This window comes from Sander vitreus, chromosome 22 (assembly GCF_031162955.1).
Source record: "Sander vitreus isolate 19-12246 chromosome 22, sanVit1, whole genome shotgun sequence".
Classification (NCBI taxonomy): domain Eukaryota; kingdom Metazoa; phylum Chordata; class Actinopteri; order Perciformes; family Percidae; genus Sander; species Sander vitreus.
The window spans coordinates 24,833,882-24,856,381 of record NC_135876.1 but is presented as its reverse complement, the minus strand read 5'-3'; the positions used below and the strand labels follow the sequence as shown (position 1 = coordinate 24,856,381).

Genomic DNA, 22,500 nt, shown 5'->3' with positions numbered 1-22,500 from the left:
AAACTCTGCCGGAGGTAGAGCACGCCATGGAGGTCAACAAGAACCAGAGTGATGTAAATACACACACACACACACGCACAGACACAAAGACACACACACAGACACACACAGACTGTACTCTTTGGTGTAATAACACTAAAACCATGGCGTTATGTAACACGTTGCTGTGTGATTGTGTGGGCAGCATCCAGACTAAAAACAGCTCCTCTGTGAGGAGTTCAGTGCTAACATTTCATCATCAACCCAGGAACATTTGACCAATACTCGGTTTTAAAGACACTGAAACTGTCACACATGCTTACATTTCATCACTTCTTCATTATTGACTTAACTTATTAACTTATTATTAACGCTCTCTTCTCCTGCCTCAAAAAACCTCAGATTCAGGCTACATCTACACGGCTTTGTTTTTTTTGTAATGAGCACACTGCATCAAATTCCTAGCAACTTAGTTGTATGGCAATAAAGTACTGAATCTTGAATCTTGTTTCCATGTATTTTAAAAAGCCTTTTTTAACATCGAGGCCAGGGGACTATGGATGAAAAACAGATTTTTGGCTAACTCTAGTATTTTTCAACAAATGTTTAATCATGCGTTTTATTAATTTGCCTCCCTTCTTCTCCCTTCGTCCTGTTGTTGTTTCCTAACGGCCTCTGCTGCTCTCAGGTCGGCTACAGGAAAGGCAAAGAGGAGCTTCATCACTACAACCTGGTGGCAGACAGAGCTGACATCGTCAACGCCACCAACGCCGCCAAACTGGCCAGCAACGTGAGTCTGTGTGTGTGTGTGTGTGTGTGTGTGTGTATCTGAACATGTAACTACGTCCCATCCAACATTAATTTCCATGACAACTGTCCCATTCACCAGCTGTTCTCTGAGTGGAACCACTGATTAATTATGAATGATGATTAATTCTAGAAAACGTTCTGCTGTTAACACGGAACTGTCGTTATGTGAGAGTGGTCTGCAAGCTGTGTGTGTGTGTGTGTGTGTGTGTGTGTGTGTGTGTGTGTGTGTGTGTGTGTGTGTGTGTGTGTACAGACAGAGAGAGTCAAACATTTGGAACAAGTATAATCTCTCTTTAATTTTTCAAGATAGCAGCATGAGCGTGTATCCATTTAATGTGTGTGTGTGTGTGTGTGTGTGTGTGTGTGAGTTCCACAGGTAGCCTATAAGAGTAACACCAAGCAGCAAGTTTACAGTGACGGCTTTCTTTTGGCCAGAACTGACATCCAGCACGCCAAGGAGGTTTCAAAGCTGGCCAGCCAGGTGTGTGACACACACACACACACACACACACACACACACACACACACACACACACACAGGTTAACCTCTTTCTGTCTCTCCCGCAGGTGAAGTATAAGGAGAGCTTTGACAGACATTTAAAGGGCCAGCGTCCTCGTTACAACCCGCTGGACTGTCTCTCCTTCAAACACACACAGGCTGCTGCTGCTCTGGCCAGTCAGGTGAGCTCATCACGCACATATACCTCCAGTACAGCCTCACCAGTGACACTATGACAGATTGTCTTTAGATGTGAGATGGTGTCACACTTTAGTCTTTTCAAAATCTTTTCACAGTCTGCTAGTGTATGGTCGACATAAATGACCGCGCTGCAACGTAATCCTAACCAGAAGTCATAAAAAAGAATCAAGTTTTCTTTTCTTTTCAACCATCGAGATAAACAAGAGGAAAAAACTGGACGAGTGTGTGTGTGTGTGTGTGTGTGTGTATGTGTGTGTGTGTCTCATTTACTTTGACTCACACTCTGTTGTGTGGGCGTAACCATGGCAACCTTTGTAAGGCAAACGAGAGAGATTGTAGGATGAGAGCTGGAGAAGTTGAAGAGGCTACACGCGCGGACACACACACACACACATATACACAAAAACATACACAAACATGCAGCCACACACACACACATATAGACACACACAGAGATGCACACACAGACACACACACACACACACACACACAGATGCAGCCATGGTTCAGTTTTAGTCCGCTCGTTGCCCACACAGCCACAGAGAAGAGCCTTTCCACTTCACAGTGTTATGTAACAGCTTGTTGTGCTGAACGCTGCCTGGAGTTCAGGATCGCTGCTTTTCAGACTCTCGGCATCGTGATGCACAGGCAGCTTAATGAATGCAGGTTAGTTCGTGAAAGAATTTTGGCAAAGCGGCTCAATCTGGACCAAATCAGTGAGAAAAGCTGAAGTGTTTTCTGAAGTTTTGAAGCCTGGAGGATGGATTATCTGTTCGACACTCAGCCACAAAGTCCTAATTTTAGATGAAAACAAATGAAGCAGACGGTTCAACCACTGGCTTAATCAAGCAGGAATTCCCAGTCTGAAAAGTGAAGCCAACGCTGAAGCCCCTTAAAGCTGCGTTCTCTGTAACTTCCAGCAGGGGGAGACTCCACTGGCTCCAACAAGAAGTCTGTTTCTATAGAAGTCTATGAGAAAATGAGCTGACTTCTCTCTTGATTTATTACCTCAGTAAACATTTTCATAATGAGTTTATGGTCTCAATCACTAGTTTCAAGTCTTCTTCAACACAGCATGATGTTCATTTAGTAAATGATGCTCCCATTTATTTTAAAACAGACGATAAAGCAGGGGATGTTTTCGGGCCGTGTCTACCTTGTGATTGACACGTCTTTGGCTTCTCAAACGTGAATTATACTGGACGCATCATCATGACGTCAAAATGACGCAATATCCTGCCGGCGCGTCCGATTTATGGTGCGCGAGCAGAGGTCGTTTTTTTTCAGCAGCGCGCGACAAAGCGGTAACGGGAGGCCTGAACGAGTTCGCCGACAACCGGATGCCAGGACTCTCAGAGTGACTGCAGGTCTCTCTTGTAAACTTCCTGGGTTAAGATGAGTTCTTTTATGGTGAATGAAAGGCTTGATCCCACCAAGTAGCTCATCCAATCAAATGGAAGCATTGACGTCAATGCTGCTGCCAGTTCTGCCATTGTTTACCTTTTTCTTCTTCTTCTAGTCCGTAGAAAGAGCAACGTCGGTAGCCTTTCCTCATTAGCGCCACCTCTGTTCAGGAGAAGACTGCAACTAGTGTCACGAGCACCACGCGGGTATAAATAGTCACGGCGATCCCATGACGTCACATTTGCACGCACCAGCTGGGCTGCGTCTAGTGTATAAGAGCCTTAAGTCAGATCCATCCCTGCTCCTCCCAAGCTCTGCCCTCTTGGTCACTTCTGGCTCCAAAAAACCAAGATGGCGATGGCCAAAATGCCAAACTCGAGGCTTCAAAACTGCGGTCCACAAACCAATAAAATAATCAACTTTATTTGTATAGCACCTTTAAAAACAACAGTTTACAAAGCGCTTGGGCAGAAGAGACAAAACCACACACAAGCTCACAGATATACACGTCATTGTAGCAGTGGAAATAGAAGATGGGACACCTTTAAAGAACAGTAAAACGACAAATGAAATGAAAAAAGATGCTAAGAAAAGACGATCAAAGACGGTAAAAAGACAGCGTCGCATGAAGTCTATAATAATGTGTTTTGAGAAGTGATATAAAGCTAAAGTGCGTAGTTTCTTGTTTTGTCCACAACTCAAAGATATTCAGTTCACTGTCAGAGGAGAGAAGAAACTAGAACAATATTCACATCACACAAGCTTTAAAAGATTTTCAAAATAGGTGGTCATTCATTTAATAGCCTATACCAATAGTTTTAAAGATAGTGTGCTTTAAAGAGGAAGTGTTGCACATCATTTAAACCAGAGATCTTCAACAGGGGGTCCAGGACCCCCCTAGGGGGTCCTCAGAGTCACTGCAGGGGGGCCTCCAAATTATTGTAAATGTTTGAAAGTTTTATTAGCAAATATAAATCCTCACTGATGATAGGCTAACTGGCCTGTAGGTAAGGTAGTCACTAAGGTAACCATCCACAGATACAGTTCATCCTAACGATTCCCTGAGCCACATTTCCACTGTGTAGCATTGAAACATGATTTATAAAGTCATGCCAACAATTATTATTTTAATAGCTTAGTATTCTCTGCAAAAGAATTGTAAAATATATGAAGGCTTTAGACCGCCCTACACGTTATTATAGGCCCCATATGTAACTTCATTTTATACAGTATATGTAGTAGGGGGTCCCTGCTCCGTCTCTCTTTCAGTTAAGGGGTCCTTGGCTTAAAAGACGTTGAAGGCCCCTGATTTAAATAATATGAAAGAACACCATCAGAACGTTATACTCAACACGCAGAATGCACCTGAACACACCTCCCTGTAAGACCAGCACGCCCAGAATGCACCTGAACACACCTCCCTGTAAGACCAGCACGCCCAGAATGCACCTGAACACACCTCCCTGTAAGACCAGCACGCCCAGAATGCACCTGAACACACCTCCCTGTAAGACCAGCACGCCCAGAATGCATCTGAACACACCTCCCTGTAAGACCAGCACGCCCAGAATGCACCTGAACACACCTCCCTGTAAGACCAGCACGCCCAGAATGCACCTGAACACACCTCCCTGTAAGACCAGCACGCCCAGAATGCACCTGAACACACCTCCCTGTAAGACCAGCACGCCCAGAATGCACCTGAACACACCTCCCTGTAAGACCAGCACGCCCAGACATGATTTATGCTTTTAAAATGAAACCTTTTTTAATGGCGTAAAAATCCCGTGAAAAGAGCTATATGTCTTCAACCCTCACGTGGCCACTTGTTTTCTGTCCTGCAGGTGAAGTATAAAACCAAGCAGAGCCAGAGAGCCGAGGGCTCTGCAGACCTGCCCAACCTCCTGCAGCTGGAGCACGTTCTGCACGCCAGCAAGCTGCAGAGCAACGTACGACACCGCCGCTCGCCGGCTTCACCACACAACACCGTGTCCTTACACACGTTCAAACTACTTCATTTATCCCAAACGGGCAAATTCCGTTTTAAAGTGAACATGAAACAGATTCCCGACAAGTTTCGAAAAAGGAAAAAATGACATAACACATAAACACATAAACAACAGATATGGGAAAGTCAGAGACAACACACCAGGGCTGGGTTACACTGTGTGTGTGTGTGTGTGTGTGTGTGTGTGTGTGTGTGTGTGTGTGTGTGTGTGTGTGTGTGTGTGTGTGTGGGCTTGTTGAACTATATTCGTGGGGTCCAAAAACCGGGAGTCCAGTATACTTGTGGGGTCCAGACAGCTTTGTGGGGCCAAAATGCTGGACCCCACAAGGTTAAAGGTCTGTTTGTGGGTTAAGACTTGGTTTTAGGATTAGGGTTAGAATGAGGTTCTGGTGAGGGTGAGGGTAAGGGTTAAGGTTAGGCATTTAGTTGGGATGGTTAAGGTTAGGGGAAGGGGCTAGGGAATGCATTATGTCAATGACGGGTCCCCACAAAGATAGTGAGACGCACTATGTGTGTGTGTGTGTGTGTGTGTGTGTTGGGTGGGTAGGGGGGAACAAGTAATAATAAGTAATTTCTCATATATATAATATATATAATATAGCAGACTGAGTATGTATGTGTCTTTTTTTATTATTTGTGAGAGTGACTTTGTCCTTTTATGTGTGTGTGTGTGTGTGTGTGTGTGTGTGTGTGTGTGTGTGTGTGTGTGTGTGTGTGTGTGTGTGTGTGTGTGTGTGTGTGTTCAGGTGGAGTACAGGAAGGAGTACAAGCAGGCGAAGGCTCAGTACCACACGGCTCTGGACACGGCTGAACAGCTCCACCACAGGGAGAACGCAGTGCTGCACAGCCAGGTGACTGCACACACTCATGCTGCCTCTTCCTCTGCTGCCCATGTCCTCTCTCTCTCCGTGGTTAGGAGTCAATCACTGACTATGTTTACATGCACATAGCATTCAGTTTTTGCCCTTATTTCGAAAAAAAAGACGATATTCCGACTAAGCTGTTAACACGGCTAATGACTGTGAATGTTCCACTAACAGTCCCGTTTACATCCAGCTGTGGAAAAATAGGAAGTTTTCCGTGGGCGGAGGACTTGTTGGAGCGTTTGAACACAGCCTCCCTCCTTTATTCCTTTAACGTGATGTTTGTGCATCTTCAAAAACCTGCTGATGTCCAAATCTTTGATAATGTTTAAACCTAGCTGTGTTTCTCCTTCCCATCGGGTCTGCAGCCCTGCAAACTGCCGGCTGCTTGGTTTGTGACCAGCAAACATAGCAACGCACAGAGCTGACTGTAGGCCGTAAACAGGCAAGAGGCCGTAAACTGTCACAAACTGCCTCTAAAAACTGAATAATACCAGAATATCACACACGTCTTAATCTGAAAATGCTATATTCTGGAGAAGGTCTTATTCTGAATATCCAACTGGAATATGGTGTTTACATGACCTGAATCATAGTGGAATATAAGTGTGCATGTAAACCTACTCCATGTGTCTGTGGTTTCAGGTGAAGTACAGAGAGGAGTATGAGAGGAACAAAGGTCGCTCTCAGATGGACTTTGAAGACACTCAGACGTACAAAGTGACTAAAGAAGCCCAGAAGATGCAAAGCGAGGTGAAACTCTGCTGCTTCTATTATTACTGCCTTTATTCACACAGAAGTGAGAAATATATCCTGTAAACTAGTGACACAAGACAACTACTGTGAGAAAAACTTAAAGGTCCCATGGCATGAAAATGTCCCTTTATGAGGTTTTTTAACATTAATGTGAGCTCCCCCAGCCTGCCTATGGTCCCCCAGTGGCTAGAAATGGTGATAGGTGTAACCCGAGCCCTGGGTATCCTGCTCTGCCTTTGAGAAAATGCACCACAATGTACCACAACTATGTGTTACTTACTACAGAGATCATTAGATTTTTAGGTTTTATCATCACACAATGCTTCTCTCTCTCTCTCTCTCTCTCTCTCTCTCTCTCTCTCTCTCTCTACTGTCTCTCTCTCTCTCTCTCTCTCTCTCTCTCTCTCTCTCTCTCTCTCTCTCTCTCTCTCTCTCTCCTGTCTCTCTCTCTCTCTCTCTCTCTCTCTCTCTCTCTCTCTCTCTGCTGTGTGTCTGTATCTCTCTCTCTACTGTCTCTCTCTCTCTCTGTCTCTCTCTCCGTCTCTCTCTCTCTCTCTCTCTCTCTCTCTCTCTCTCTCTCTCTCTCTCTCCCTCTCTCTCTCTCTCTCTCTCTCTCTCTCTGTCTCTCTCTCTCTCTCTCTCTCTCTCTCTCTCTCTCTCTCTCTCTCCGTCTCTCTCTCTCTCTCTCTCTCTCTCTCTCTCTCTCTGTCTCTCTCTCTCTCTCTCTCTCTCTCTCTGCTGTGTGTCTGTATCTCTCTCTCTCTCTACTGTCTCTCTCTCTCTCTCCCTCTCTCTCTCTGTCTCTCTCTCTCTCTCTCTCTCTCTCTCTCTCTCTCTCTCTCTCTCAGAGAGTACCGAGGAGTACGAGGATCGATTAAGGGTACAGGCCTGGTGTCGCCTGACCCCCGCATACCTGACAGCCTGCCACGCTAGCAGCCTGCTGAGCGAGGTAACACAGAGAAGTACCACAACTATGTGCGTTACTTACTACAGAGATAATTAGATTTTTAGGTTTTATCTTCACACAATGCTTCTCTCTCTCCCTCTCTCTCTCTCTCTCTCTCTCTCTCTCTCTCTCTCCTCTCTCTCTCTCTGTCTCTCTCTCTCTCTCTCTCTCTCTCTCTCTCTCTCTCTCCCTCAGAGAGAGTACCGGAGGGAGTACGAGGAGCAGATTAAGGGTACAGGCCTGGTGGATGCAGACCAGACCCCCGCATACCTGACAGCCTGCCACGCTAGCAGCCTGCTGAGCGAGGTAACACAGCAGCGCTGGGATAGGATGAGGTTTGGGTTCAAACGTAGCATCCGTGATGTGCGCTACGAGGGGCACGACACAAGGGGACCATCAGTGGGGTGGTGTGTGTGTGTGTGTGTGTGTGTGTGTGTGTGTGTGTGTGTGTGTGTAAGGGACATACAGGACATACTGCACCACCTGTGTGTGTGTGTGTGTGTGTGGGTATATACCTCCACCTTTAGCGTTTTCTCTGTCACATGATAAACTCACAGGTGCTCGTAGCTTCCCGGCCCCGGCACGTTTGAAGAAGGAAACATGGAGGATCACACGTGTTCAAAATCCAAATTTCAGGAACAGGAGTCTTCTTCTTCGCCCAGAAAAAGAAAAAGGAGATTGAAAAGAGCAAGAGAGCGTCTTCTTGAAGCGTGAAGGCTACCGTAGCTGTGATACGTACTTTGAACTGCGTGGTGCGAGAGAGTTGATGATATATGATCTCAACGCTAGACGGGAGACATTCCCACACACTGGACCTTCAAAGATATTTGCATATAACTGATCCCCATGTGTTTCATATCAAAATGTTTAGAAGAAACTCAGCTTTCTGTACAGTGCGTCCCATATCTGTCCTACGGCAAGATGTAAAGAGATACCGCTAACACTATCTTCCAAGCTACTGTAACTATGATTCCCTCGAAGCAATGGCAGACACAAGTGGCTTTCTTGCTACAGGTTTATTTGAAGCTCCTTCTCCAAATCCACCGTGAAGACTAAACATACAGTATAACGAGAAAATAAAGACCACGTTAGCTTAATATGAACATACAATGACATGCGCAGCATGTAAAAAAACGCTCACCAATACAGACACAGAACAACATACCTCGTTGGCTGCATGCTGTACACAAAGGAACAGAGGTTTCCTTAGATCGCTGACATCTGCTATAACAACCTTAACATTTATCGGAGCATTAAATTGTCTGCGCTTCGCTTGCTGTTAGCTCGCCGACTCTCTCACTCACGAGCGTCCCAAAAGGCGCGGAGACTTCAAAATAAAAGCACTTTACTCTTACCAAATAAAATCACTAAATAATACTAAATGCAATTTATATTATTCTAAATGATGCCATTGGTTGAAAACAAATGATACATTATTATAATGCATTTGCGACAATTACATCTCATCTTTGGCAGATGACAGTTACAGTAGACGGTGACAGGACGTCAATCACAAGTCATGACAACAAAATAAACAACGGCGAGTTATGCTGCGTTCCAGGCTTCCTTAACTCGTGTTTTAACAACCTTCTAGCGGTGAAAGCGCCCTGGAACGGCAGTTAAACCTGTAACTTACTCCCCGTGAACTGGTACCAGATCGTTGTCCTCCCCGTTACAGTTTTTGACGTCACACACACATAAACAACAATGGCGACCCCTGTTGATGCTGTACAGACGCCAGTAATTAACGGTGAGAAATAGACATAAATAAGCAACGTAAAGTAATTCCGCACATTGTAATCAAAACAATACACATACGATTGTGTACTCCTGCAGGTTATGTTTATTAAATTAAGCCCAAAATATGTCGCCGACTAGAAATCCCTAGTATCAGCTAGCGCTAGCTAACGTCAACGGTAGGTAGCCTCTAGCTAACGCTAACGCTAGCTAGAAGGGTTTGTCGTGACTTTGCCTGGGACGCTACCAAGTCGTGAGTCGTGACTTGAAGTCGTAACTTACGGGATACACATTGTGTCTGGAACGCAGCATTAGTAACTCTTCAGGCACCCACATGCTGTTACTAACTCACACTGTTGTTTATTTGGTTGTCATGACTTTTGCGAGTGATGGACGTCCTGTCACTGTTCCAGTTGCTGGTCCTCAGAGTGACTTCATGACACCATTTCATAATATTCTGAAGCAGCGATTGCAATACTTTTGCAGCGTTATATAACGGAAACACTGGGCATTTAAAGACCGTTCTTCTCGAAGCATCACGGTGGTCACGGAAAACAGGGAAAAGTCGTGACATTTCAAAATCATATTTTCCATTATTGACCATCATTGAGATGAAATAAAGTATTTCACGAGTATTGACTCGTTCTCCAACCCTCCCTCACTGTCTGTGTAGAAGGCGTACAGGAAGGACCTGGAGCAGGAAGTGAAGGGGCGGGGCTTATCCGGCGTCGGGCTGGAGGAAACACCTGAGCTGCTGAGGGTTAAAAATGCCAATCAGATACTGAACGAGGTAAAACTCACGCACATGCATACACACACACACACACACACACAGACACACACACAAACACACACACACACACACACACACACACACAGACACACACACAAACACACACAAACACACACACACACACACACACACACACACACACACACACACACACACACACACAACACACACACACACACACACACACACACACACACACACACACACACACACACTAAAAGATAGAATTGATGGGACTTTTTAGTGTTGATGTGTGTTGTCCGTGTGTCTGCAGAAGGAGTACCGCAGGGATTTAGAGACAGACATCGTCGGTAAAGGCATGGAGCTGAGTGCCGACGTTCTCGATATGCAACGAGCCAAAAGAGCCTCAGAGATCCTGGTAAGTGTGTGTGTGTGTGTGTGTGTGTGTGTGTGTGTGTGTGAGGGAAAAATTACATAGTATGCCTTTAAGTTAGTCAAAATCTTCCTGTTGTAAATGTTTTTTTTATACGAAAATGTACTGATCTGGCTGCCCTTTAGTTGTAGTTAGTGGTTATATGTTTCCCCCTCTCCCGATCATCTGGGACCGGCCTGCTCACCGTTTCCAGGGTCAGGACCAAACGTGCAGAAGCAGCTTTTAGTTTCTATGCACCGGAGATCTGGAATACACTTGAAGAACATTTGAGATCTAACCCTCTGTTCTTTTAAATCAAGGCTTAAAACATTTCTGTTTTAATAATAATAATAAACCTTAAAATACATCAAGTGCCTTTCATTTAGACTGATGACCAGATATGGAACCGAAAAATTAGAGGGAAAAAATTAATTAAAGAAAGTTATTTAGCTTTATGAAACAACCTATGAGCTGATGGTGTGTGTGTGTGTGTGTGTGTGTGTGTGTGTGTGTGTGTGTGTGTGTGTCACAGAGTTCCTACAAGCAGACGGAGCAGCTCAGAGAAAACTCCTACGGGACGGTTACAGACACTCCTGAACTTCTGCACGCCTCCTACCTCAAAGACGTCTACAGCCAGGTGTGTGTGTGTGTGTGTGTGTGTGTGTGTGTGTGTAAAATCATCACACTCTATGGGAATCTAACATAGGGGTGTACTGACTTATGCCCCCTGTATTTTAAGGAAGAACATTTATTTATTTACGATACATTATTCATTCACAAAGAAGATTGGTGTCCTTAAAGGTTGGATTTTTCCTCATTTTTTTTAATTAAGGCATTAAGATCAATTTCCAAAAGATGATTTTTTTATTCCTCTTTTTAGTCAACTGTAGCATGGGTTCATAAACGTATCAGCACCACTGCATGAGTGATAGAGTAGGCTACGGTTTATCAGGAAAACCTTTTATTAAACTTAAAAGTTATGAGTGAGTTGATTAAATGTTGTTTTGTTGTTTCTGCCACATAGTTCCGGACCTTGTATAGAAACTAGTGCTGTCAGTTAAACGTGTTATTAACGGCGTTAACGCAAACCCATTTTAACGGCGTCAATTTTTTTATCGCAAGATTAACGTTCTTTTTGGCCTAGCAAACGTTGTAGTTTTTTTCACATGCTGTTGCAACAACTAGTAACGTTAGAAAAACTACAACACCACACCGGATCTAGCTAGACCGGAAACACAACAACAGGCACGCCGCACACACTAGTTTGGGCTTGCGAGCCGGCCAAAGAGTAGTAGGCTAACGTTACGTTTTGAGTGGATGGCGAGCACGAGACGCAGAAATGGATGCTAATAAGATTCTGAATGGAAAGTTTACTTTTAAAAAGTTGCCAAATGGTTCCATTGGTTCTGTTTGTTTTGTCTTTGTGAACTGAGCTATCATCACAGCACGTCCAGTCTGAAATACCACTTGATGGCCAAGCACACAGCTGATGGCCAAGCACACAGCTGATGGCCCAGCACACAGCTGATGGCCGAGCACACAGCTGATGGCCAAGCACACAGCTGATGGCCCAGCACACAGCTGATGGCCGAGCACACAGCTGATGGCCAAGCACACGGTTGATGGCCAAGCACACAGCTGATGGCCAAGCACACGGTTGATGGCCAAGTACACAGCTGATGGCCAAGCACACAGCTGATGGCCAAGCACACGGCTGATGGCCAAGTACACAGTTGATGGCCAAGTACACAGCTGATGGCCAATCATACAGCTGATGCGAATTCTCCGCCCCTTCGTCAAAGCCAGGCCGATCCACTTTTCCATGTTGTAATTAAAATGAGAAAAAATAATGGGACAAAAATAAATCTAGGGACATTTAGAATAGATAAAAAAGTGCAATTAATTGCGATTTAACTATGACATTAATGCGATTAATCGCGATTAAATATTTTAATCGTTTGACAGCACTAATAGAAACCAGATGCGGAGCTTTGATTACTGAGTGTGAGAACCCCTGTTCTAACTGGTTCCCTGTGTCCTTACAGAAGAAGTATAAGCACGAAGCGGAGCGTCTGAAGGGACGCTACAGTCTGCTGTCAGAGACACCAGAGATGGAGAGAGTCAAAGCCAACCAGAGACACATCAGCTCTGTGAGCACACACACACACACACACACACACACACACACACACACACTGTTATTCTACTCCCTGTCGATCAGATCAGCTTTAAAATGGCCCGTGTTTTCCCTTTAAGGCTGACTAGGGCTGCGGCCGAAAATGACCCGGAAGTAGTTAAGTGGCAGCTGTCATAAGAGGCGTTCAAAGTTAGGGTTAGGGTTAACCCTAACTCTGCGCGTTATTAACCTGACTCCAGATGGATTGCTTCGCATTTGCTCGGCATATCCATCTGGGAACTTTCCGTTGGAGAACTTTTGGGAAGGGGCGAAAATCCTGGTTAGCTGATTGGATAAACCATCCGTCTATCACCACCTATGTTGGTGATAGACGGCCAAATCAACCAATCAGATCAACGATATATCTAACTCTTGCTGAAACCAGTCGGGAGAAGAGCAACAACATCTTCTCCTCCGAGAAAAGCCTCCAGTGCCGTTTTTTACTCTTCTTTCAATGAAGGAATACTTTCTATTTCAGATCAAACCTGCTCGATAGCTACGCTCATCTCATCCGTGGAAGCCGCCACGTTGTTTAGACTGAACAGTCGCTTCTCGTTGCGTCGCACCTAAACCCGCCTCAAAACCAACGCTGATTGGTCCAAATGTTCTCTGTCTCAAGATGCCAGACTGATCTGCGAGTGGAAAACTGGAGCTCGCCAGATCAGGACGCTCTCACGAGGCTAGCGCATTATGTCCATAAGACAGCAAACCAATACAACAGGAGACATACAACTAATTGTGTATCATTAGTCCTCTTCAAGGACGTACTAGGTTTTGTTTCAACATTGGGGGGGGGGGGATCTGGGGGTCGTCACCTAAAACCTTTTGAGCCTCAAACAATTGAATTATTGTGTCTGAAATCGTTGGAAAACATATTTTTACTGGTTAGAAGTAGGGCTGGATCTGAATCTGACTGTACGGATGTTCATTTTTTTGGGTAGGTGTTCAATTTTCAATTTGGGGTTTTGAATATTAGTTTTTTGTTCGTCCTTCAATACTGTACTGTTGAGACGGATTCAACTTATGGACAAAAACAACCCTTAGAAGGTCGTGGACATAGACTATCCTTCTTATAACGTTATTGTATATGTTGTAATAAAAACCTTTGAGTAAACATGAAGACATTGAAATGTTTTTTATATATTCTATGTACTCCTGACAGTAGAATAAGCCATTATAAACCTATATAAAGGCCCAGTCAAGCAAAAGAAAGAAAGTGCCGTGAAACCACCAGAATCTTAAAAAAATACTGTGCTACAAATGTGTGGTCATAGCGCCCAGCACTAGTAGGAGGTAATATAGTTGGACTGTTGGGCCGCAGCCTGTGTGTTTTTACAGCAGCTCTGTGTCGCCCTCTAGCTGCGGTACTGCTGGGACTCCAAGCTGATGAGAGGCCTGATGTCTTCAGTCACAGAGACGCCAGAGATCGTCCTCGCCAGAGAGAACGCCAAGAGGATCAGTGATGTACAAAGACATGCACACATTACCCTTTATAGATACACTTAATAATCATCACAGCTAAATGGAATCTGCAGGTGCTTTTTTCAGCAGTGATCCAGGATGAAAATCAGCAGAATTTAGCAATCTGTTTTTTCTGCTTGGCGTGGAGATGTGTTAACCCTTAATATAAAGTGTTTTATATCAGAAATATGGGTTTCTTTCAACCAAATTGCCCAAAAATAACATGAATGGTTCCATACAACGTTCTTCAGGTAAAATTAATGATTACTTTCATTGCATTTTTGGGGTGTTTTATTTAATCTTATAGCATTTAAAACCATTTTTTAAATGGTTTCAAAACAGTATCTGGACTAAACTACCCATCTGTGATCCACTCAACATCCTCTGATCTTAACTAGGAGTCAAAATAATTCATAATGTCTGCCTTTTTAACTACAAACATATGTATAATTTGATATAAATGAGGTTTGTTGACCATGAATTCCAAGAATAAGTGTAAAACCTATTATTAAACCAGCTCAGGTTTTAAAAAGAAGCACCAAAAGCATGGAAAAAAGTGACAAAAAGATCGGAAAAGTGCAAAAAAACAGTTCATTTTCAGTTTTGCAAGTTCATGGTTGACGGGAAGACAACACGAAGGTTAAAAATCAATAAAAAAAAGATCTGCGTTGCCCTGATCAGTCCCTCCAGAAAGACGGGATTATACGATCGCATAATTCATATGGGCCGCATTTCTTCAAATACGCCGCACTTTCGCCGCATAAATTGCCGATTTCCGCACAAAATATGCAGGCTTGCATGATGTCATAATCCCCGCATTATCGTTGCAAAAAAGTCCCAAATATCTTAGCAGAAAGATGAAAAATGTTGTTTACTTCACACAAGAGCAGCCATTTTCCCTGTTGACATGGGAACGTTATGAAGTGACGTTATGAACTGACGTTATGAAGTGACGTTATGAAGTGACGTTATGAAGTGACGTCATGAAGTCACGTCATGAAGTGACGTCACTTCATGACATCATGTAGTGACGTCATGAAGTGACGTGATTAAGTCACGTTATGAAGTGACGTCATGAAGTGACGTTATGAAGTGACGTCATGAAGTGACGTGATTAAGTCACGTTATGAAGTGACGTCATGAAGTGACGTCATGAAGTGACGTCATGAAGTGACGTGATTAAGTGACGTCATGAAGTGACGTTATGAAGTGACATGATTAAGTCACGTTATGAAGTGACATGATTAAGTCACGTTATGAAGTGACGTCATGTAGTGACGTCATGAAGTGACGTCATGAAGTGACGTTATGAAGTGACGTGATTAAGTCACGTTATGAAGTGACGTAATGTAGTGACGTCATGAAGTGACGTCATGAAGTGACGTTATGAAGTGACGTTATGCAAACCCCGCGATGAAGCCACAATGACACCACAGTTTTTGATCGCAGTTTTCATCGCATAAATATCCATCACATACCCTTCACCATACCATCATATATTCCATCACATTTTTTAAGAAAACGTGACGCATAATTAAGGATTTTAACCCAAAACAATCACAAAAAAACTCCACATTTTTCTGGAAGGACTGCCTGATAGTCATGCACAAAGATACTACATCAAAAATGCACAATGGGTTTTGCAGGAAGTGATAAAGAAATAATTTTTTTGCATAATTGAACATGAGTGTGTGTTTTCATGTTATTGATCCTGATAAACAAAACTTAACTTTATTAACATATCACCTTTCATACACACGTGCAGCCCAAAATGCATTAAATGGAAAAAATAAAACAACACAGACAAAAAAAAAATTAAATAAACAATAAATAAAATTTTGCAAGACTAAAAATTACAACAATTAAACAAAATGTTAAAAAAAATCAATAAATAAAAGAATAAAACAAAATAAAAAGAAGGGATAAAAATAATGTAAATAAAACATTTATTAACAGTTTGAAACTAAGGCTAAAACATGACTCCAAATAAAAATATGGATTAAAAATATAAAAAGATAATATTCATATAAAATAATTAAAAAATATATATAAAATATTAAAGATAGTAATATAAAAACAATATTTAAAATAATATATAATAAATTAAAAGCATATATACATAATAAAAAAATAATATTCATATAAATTAATTAAAAAATAATATATAAAATATTAAAGATAGTAATATAAAAACAATATTTAAAATAATATATAATAAATTAAAAACATATATACATAATTAAAAAATAATATTCATATAAATTAATAAAAAAATAATATATAAAATATTAAATATATTAATATAAAAACAATATTAAAAAATAATATACAATAAATAAAAAAATATATACGTAATAAAAAAATTCTCTTTTAATAATATTAAAAATAATAATATAAAATAATTAGAAATATCTCCTAAAGCTACATTGTGTAGCTGTAGAAAGCTGACGTACTGCTCCTCTAACGTAGGTCCAGTACCGAGAGGAAGTGGGTCACGGCACCGCCGTCAGAGATACGCCGGAGATGGAACGAGTCCGACGCAACCAGGAGAACATCAGCTCGGTGGGGACACACACACACACACACACACACACACATATAACACACACACACACACACACACACACACACACACAGAGTGACCAGCTCTGGTGTCATGGCGACCAGGTCAGGTCACTATTGGCAGCTTATTGTCACTCGATCTATAATGAGTTCGTGGCGGCATCCTGGTGGCCGTCCCCCAGAAAACACTTCATTTCCTGCATTCTGGTGACTTTGAATGCAACAATTTGTGCCTTTTCTGCATCGATTTATGTTGCAAATGTCTTTGTTTATGTAAAAGAAATTATTATTTAATTATTATTAATATAATTAACCATCACCTTGTCGTGGTGGAGAGGTTTGTGTGTCCCTATGAACCTGAGGGCTGTGTTGTCTGGAGCTTTGTGCTCCTGATAGGGTCTCCCTTGGCAAAGTGGTCTCAGGTGAGGGGCCATACGAAGAATGGTTCAAAAACCCTATGAGTGACCGAGGAAGAGATGGAGTGACCCTGCCCAGAGGAAGCCCGGGGCCCCCGTCTGGAGCCAGGCCCAGATGGAGGGATCATCAGCGAGCGTCTGGTGGCCGGGTTTGCCACGGAGCCCGGCCGGGCACAGCCCGAAAAAGCTACGTGGCATCCATCTCTCCATCCCATGGGCCCCACCACCTGTGGAAGGAGCACTTTGAGGAACTCCTGAATCCGACTAATACTCTCTCTATGTTAGAGGCAGAGCTGGAGGATGATGGGGGATTGTTGTCAATTTCCCAGACGGAAGTCACTGATGTAGTCAAACAACTCCACAGTGGCAAAACCCCAGGGATTGATGAGATCTGTCCAGAAATGCTCAAGGCTCCTGGTGTGGAGGGACGGTCTTGGTTGACACGCCTCTTCAACATTGTGTGGAAGTCTGGGACAGTGCCAAAGGAGTGGCAGACCAGGTGGTGGTTCACCCTGGGCGCCTCCCTAGGGAGGTATTCCAGGCACGTCCAGCTGGGAGGAGGCCTCGGGGAAGACCCAGGACTAGGTGGAGGGACGTCCAGCTGGGAGGAGGCCTCGGGGAAGACCCAGGACTAGGTGGAGGGACGCCCAGCTGGGAGGAGGCCTCGGGGAAGACCCAGGACTAGGTGGAGGGACGTCCAGCTGGGAGGAGGCCTCGGGGAAGACCCAGGACTAGGTGGAGGGACGTCCAGCTGGGAGGAGGCCTCGGGGAAGACCCAGGACTAGGTGGAGGCACGCCCAGCTGGGAGGAGGTCTCGGGGAAGACCCAGGACTAGGTGGAGGGATTATATCTCTAACCTGGCCTGGGAACGCCTCAGGATCCCCCAGTCGGAGCTGGTTAATATGGCTCGGGAAAGGGAAGTTTGGGGTCCCCTGCTGGAGCTGCTGCCCCCACGACCCGACCCCGGATAAGTGGACGAAGATGGATGGATGGATTAATATAATTAATATCTACATATCATTAATATCTACTTCCTAACCACCTCAAGATTTTTTACTTGGCTAACAACAATGCACTGTGCTGTCCGTGTCAGAACGTGTCATAATTACAAACGCCGGTTCAGCTGGTTTGTGTGAAAATCAAAAGGGTTCAAGCTCATACACCGGACCGGACCGGACCGTTAAAAAATGAAAATCTATGTATATTATGTAGTTTGGTTGTGGTGTAAAACTCAATGTTTCCTGCCTGTCTTCCTACCAGGTCAAGTACAAGCAGAGTGCAGTGAAGGCCTCCAGCGTCGGAGTGACTCCAGAACTGGAGAGAGTCCGACAGAACCAGGAGAACATCAGCTCGGCAAGACACACACACACACACACACACACACACACACACACACACACACACACACACACTGGTGTATTATATAAAACTAATTATCATGTGTGTGAACAGGTGAGGTACCAGCGCGGGCTGCAGGAGATGAGGGGGCGGAGCCGCAGCGAGCTGGACACACCTGAGTACAGGCGTGTCAGGAAGTCACAGGACTCCGTCTCCATGGTAGCGGCCTGGTTGCCGTGGCTCCCGTCAGGGCTGTGGGAGGAGCTAACACGAGTGACGTGGCACCGCGGGCGGGGCTGACGCACCGCTACTAACAGCGACTGCAGACAGCAGTGTGTGTGTGTTTGTGTGTGTGTCTGTGCGTGGGTGTGTGTGTGTGTGTATCTGTGCGTGCATGCGTGTGTGTCTGTGCGTGTGTCTGTGCGTGGGTGTGTGTGTGTGTGTCTGTGCGTGCGTGCATGCGTGCGTGATAATAAATTATTTAAAAACATCCCATGTGTGTTTTATTTGCTCACTGACCAAAAGCTCCCTTGCCTGTGTGTGTGTGTGTGTGTGTGTGTGTGTGTGTGTGTGTGTGTGTGTGTGTGTGTGTGTGTGTGTGATTTCTAACACTAATGTGTGTATTAACACATTTGTCATTTCCGTGACATTGTCACTCACATGTGCGTTTGTTTTTTCCCCTCCAACAGGCCAAGTACCACGAGGACTTTGAGCGGGCACGCGGCCGAGGCAGCACGCCAGGATTGGACGAGCCCAGCATGGAACGCTACCAGAGAGCCAATCAGATGATCGCAGAGGCGGGATACAGCAAAGGGATCCACCCCCAGGCGATGGAGATGGACAGACGACCGGGAGGCATCATCGTAGGTCAGTGACCCCCAACTCCACACATCCACCGTGGGTTTATTTACTCTTTATCAACACTTCCTGCATACAGTGTCCTTTCACAATAAAAGCCTTCTAGTAATTCATTCTTGAATTAAAAGTATGGCTGTTGGCTTCAGAGAAACTTCTTTCTCAACTGTGGAAAGTGTGGAGAAGAAATTGTGCCTTGGTGTTAGCATTGAGACGTATCTTCTGCAGAGGTTACATGTTTTTATTGTTGGCAGAAAGCTAGTTTACTTTTATAGAATCCATCCTGACTTTCTCAGTGATTTACTGGACGGAACAGTAACTTACCGGGAAACATTGTCGAGTTGTCGAGTAAGATCATTGGTAAGCCGCAGAAGTCCCTTTAATCCCATTTTATTAATGTGAAATAACTGCTCTGAACTCTAAAACACCATAAACTGCCTTTTGGCTGCCAGCACAGATCAGAACAGTATCTTCTCCCTGCTCGTATTGTTGCAGTTTTTCTATGTTTATATTTCTATGTTTTTTCATTGCTGAAATTCCTGCAAAAGAAGTTCCTTAAGTGGGACATAAAATGAGCTGAAGTAAAAGGAAAAGGACATTATTAATCTGCTCTCTGAGTTTTCAGGTTGTTTTTTTCCCCGGAGTGGTTTGTCTTTTGATATAATGTTTTTTTTTTTACCTTGACTGTTTTCAGGCAAAGTGGACAGATCCAGGCTTTGACTTAACTGGTTTTATCTATTATGTTTTCATAATTATCTTCTTGTATTAGAGCTGAAATGATTCTCATTCTGGTTGATATTTGCTGAGGTGAGACAGACCTCTGAACAGGAGCAGTGATTTAAACATGTGTCCGTGTAAACGTCGTTCTTTAAATGAGCTCTTCCTCCTCCCTGAAGACCTGAAGGTGTGGAGGACAGACCCCGGCTCCATCTTTGACTTTGACCCTCTGGAGGACAACATCCAGTCCAAGAGCCTCCGCAGGATGTCTGGTAGTTCCCCTGCCCCCCCCCCCTCCTACTAAGGCTGTTGTAGTTTACCACAACCAAGGCTTGAAACAGATCTTGCGCCGCTTGTTTAAATTAACACCAGTATGAAAGGTCCAACGCAATCTTTGTTTAGTGTTTTATTCTCACTCGCCTTGTGGTTCACTTTATAGATATTTTTCATATTGTCAACAAAACCCATGAAGAGCCTCAAACGATCGGGGATTGTATTGTGTGTGTGTGTGTGTGTGTGTGTATCAGTGAGTCACACTGCTGTTTCTTCATCACCACTAACACACGCTGTAGTTTATTCAGGCTCAGTCCCACACACACCGTCCAGCTGCCATTAATACTACTACTACGTTGAAAATAGTCCCCAACAAATGCAATATTTCCTCCTGTTTGTTTGGTATAAACTACAGTCAGCTAGCTTGACAAGCCAGACCCTCATCAAGATGTTGGGTCTGGGAACTCCCCATTGGCAGGGCTCAATCTGAGGGGCGGGATAAACGGTTGTCTTTCAAATTATCTCTGCACGCAATAGGATAGCTCTCCAACCAATCAGAGCAACGCTAGTTGATAGATTACACTTTAAACTCTGAACACATCTTCCTTTTTTAAGAATGACTTCAGTGCCGTTCTTTGTTCTTTTCTCAAAGGAAAGCTGAACTCCAAGTCTTCCAGAGACGCTGTTCACCAGCAGCAGCAGCCATAAGCCCCGCCCACCGACTCTATACACGATGTGATTGGCCTGACCAGAGTTTGGTTTTTCCAGCTCGCAAACCAACGGAGAGTTGCTAGACGATCCTGGCTGCAAAGTACATCTGCTGCTGCTAGGGTGGTCTAGATTTCTAGGCTAACAGTCAGCAGCTGTTTTAGGAAATTCCTGAAACTAAGATTTGTGTAAAGATTATCTTCAGAAGGATCCAATGGGCTCAGGCTTTTTTCCCAGGGGCCCAGAGACTATCAAACTTGTACATATATCGACCCAATATGACTCAAAAATAGATGCAAAACCTCTTCAAAAAGATGAAAAAAGACTTCAAATAAATGCAAAACCTCCACAAAAAGATGTAATGGCCTATTTTCTCATAATCCACCCATGGCTGAGAGCCACAGACAGGAAGTCAGACAGTTTTACAGACAAACTAACACATTGTTGGTTTCAGTCTTTTCGTGGGATTTGTTGCCAATAAGAAATGTTGCGAGCCTCGTCCTTGAAAAGATGTTCCGATGTTTCTGTGTTTGTTCCTTCTCTCTCTTTCTTTGGCTCACTTTTGATTTCCTCTCCTTGTTTTCTGTTGTCCGTCCTTGTGTTTATTTCCGCCCCGCGCTGCCTCCCGGTGGTGGCTGCCCTGTAGAGCGGGCCGAAAGCAGACTTAGCCGTCAGCACTCGCAGCAGTCTGTCAGCCACAGCCGGGCTCAGTCTGTCAGCTCCCTGACCTCTGACCTCTGGGACCGCAGCAGCTCCGAAACGCCCGGTATCTTCACTCATGTCTTCCTTTCTCACTTTAGACATATATACACAGTCAACCCGTTCTCACTCCGAACTGGTAAAATCAGGACGTTTGGACAGTGGCTGTCAGCGTCTGATGCGACGAAAAAGGCGTCTTTCAGCGTGTTTGTGTAACGCACCGGGGAGAGCAGCAGTTAGAGAGGATTTAGAGAGGAGTATGTAAGGAGGTTGGTTGGGGGGGTGGATGGGTCAAACACAGGACTTTCACCCAGGAGAGCGGGGTTCACGTCACGCTTGTCACGCTTGCTGTAGTCGTGTTTTTCTTTTCTCCCGCGTGTCACAGAACCGTACGCCGACCCACGACCCTTTCCTTAACATAACTGTGTCAAAAGGGACGTCAGTAGTCCCGACCAAGCTCGTTTACTTATAGCGCTAAAGGGACGTCAATAGTCCCGACCAAGCACGTTTACTTATAGCGCTAAAGGGACGTCAATAGTCCCGACCAAGCACGTTTACTTATAGCGCTAAAGGGACGTCAATAGTCCCGACCAAGCTCGTTTACTTATAGCACTAAAGGAGACTTTTGGCATCAATAAGAACGACAAAGGCCCCTGACCAAGCGTCCATATTTTACGAGATGAGTGTGAGAACGTGTTGACACAGTATATAACAGGATGGAGGCGCCGCCGTCAGAGACACTCGCACGTGTTTTCCACATTGTTTTGAAGTCTCTAATCCACAAATAAAACTAATTCCCACCGTCTTCTTACAGGTTGTGTTGTTTAACAGTTTGGTTCACGTCATTCACTCTGACGTTTCTCTAAAATCCACCGTGTGTTCACAGCAGAGGAGCCTCTTCTTCATCAGTCGATGGTGTCAAGAAG

General features: G+C 44.2%; 2 protein-coding genes across 4 annotated transcripts in view; both read left to right on the top strand.

Annotated features, from left to right (window-relative positions):
• nebl (nebulette) overlaps positions 1–22,500 on the top strand; it is a 162,458-nt gene that overhangs the window by 137,838 nt on the left and 2,120 nt on the right. For 2 of the 3 annotated variants that reach the window (XM_078280896.1, XM_078280897.1), the window contains one exon: positions 19,012–19,189. In XM_078280896.1, coding sequence (XP_078137022.1) covers positions 19,012–19,189 — 178 coding nt within the window. Of the gene's footprint in view, positions 1–19,011; positions 19,190–20,073; positions 20,167–22,500 lie in introns of all 3 variants that reach the window. The other variant, XM_078280898.1, reaches the window with a different exon arrangement.
• On the top strand, positions 1,792–18,622 carry LOC144537470 (uncharacterized). The gene is made up of 13 exons (XM_078281242.1): positions 1,792–1,803; positions 4,738–4,842; positions 5,648–5,752; positions 6,410–6,563; positions 7,369–7,469; positions 7,662–7,772; positions 9,877–9,993; positions 10,271–10,375; positions 12,415–12,519; positions 13,905–14,009; positions 16,476–16,568; positions 18,245–18,337; positions 18,437–18,622. Exons 1-13 carry the CDS (start codon positions 1,792–1,794, stop codon positions 18,620–18,622), a joined length of 1,392 nt encoding a protein of 463 aa, XP_078137368.1.

What these genes read in the sequence shown, in the direction of transcription:
- LOC144537470 (XM_078281242.1), top strand. An exon ending in ACGCCAAGAGGATCAGTGAT is followed by an intron (nt 14,010 to 16,475) that starts GTACAAAGACAT and finishes CCTCTAACGTAG; the next exon opens with GTCCAGTACCGAGAGGAAGT. An exon ending in ACCAGGAGAACATCAGCTCG is followed by an intron (nt 16,569 to 18,244) that starts GTGGGGACACAC and finishes TCTTCCTACCAG; the next exon opens with GTCAAGTACAAGCAGAGTGC.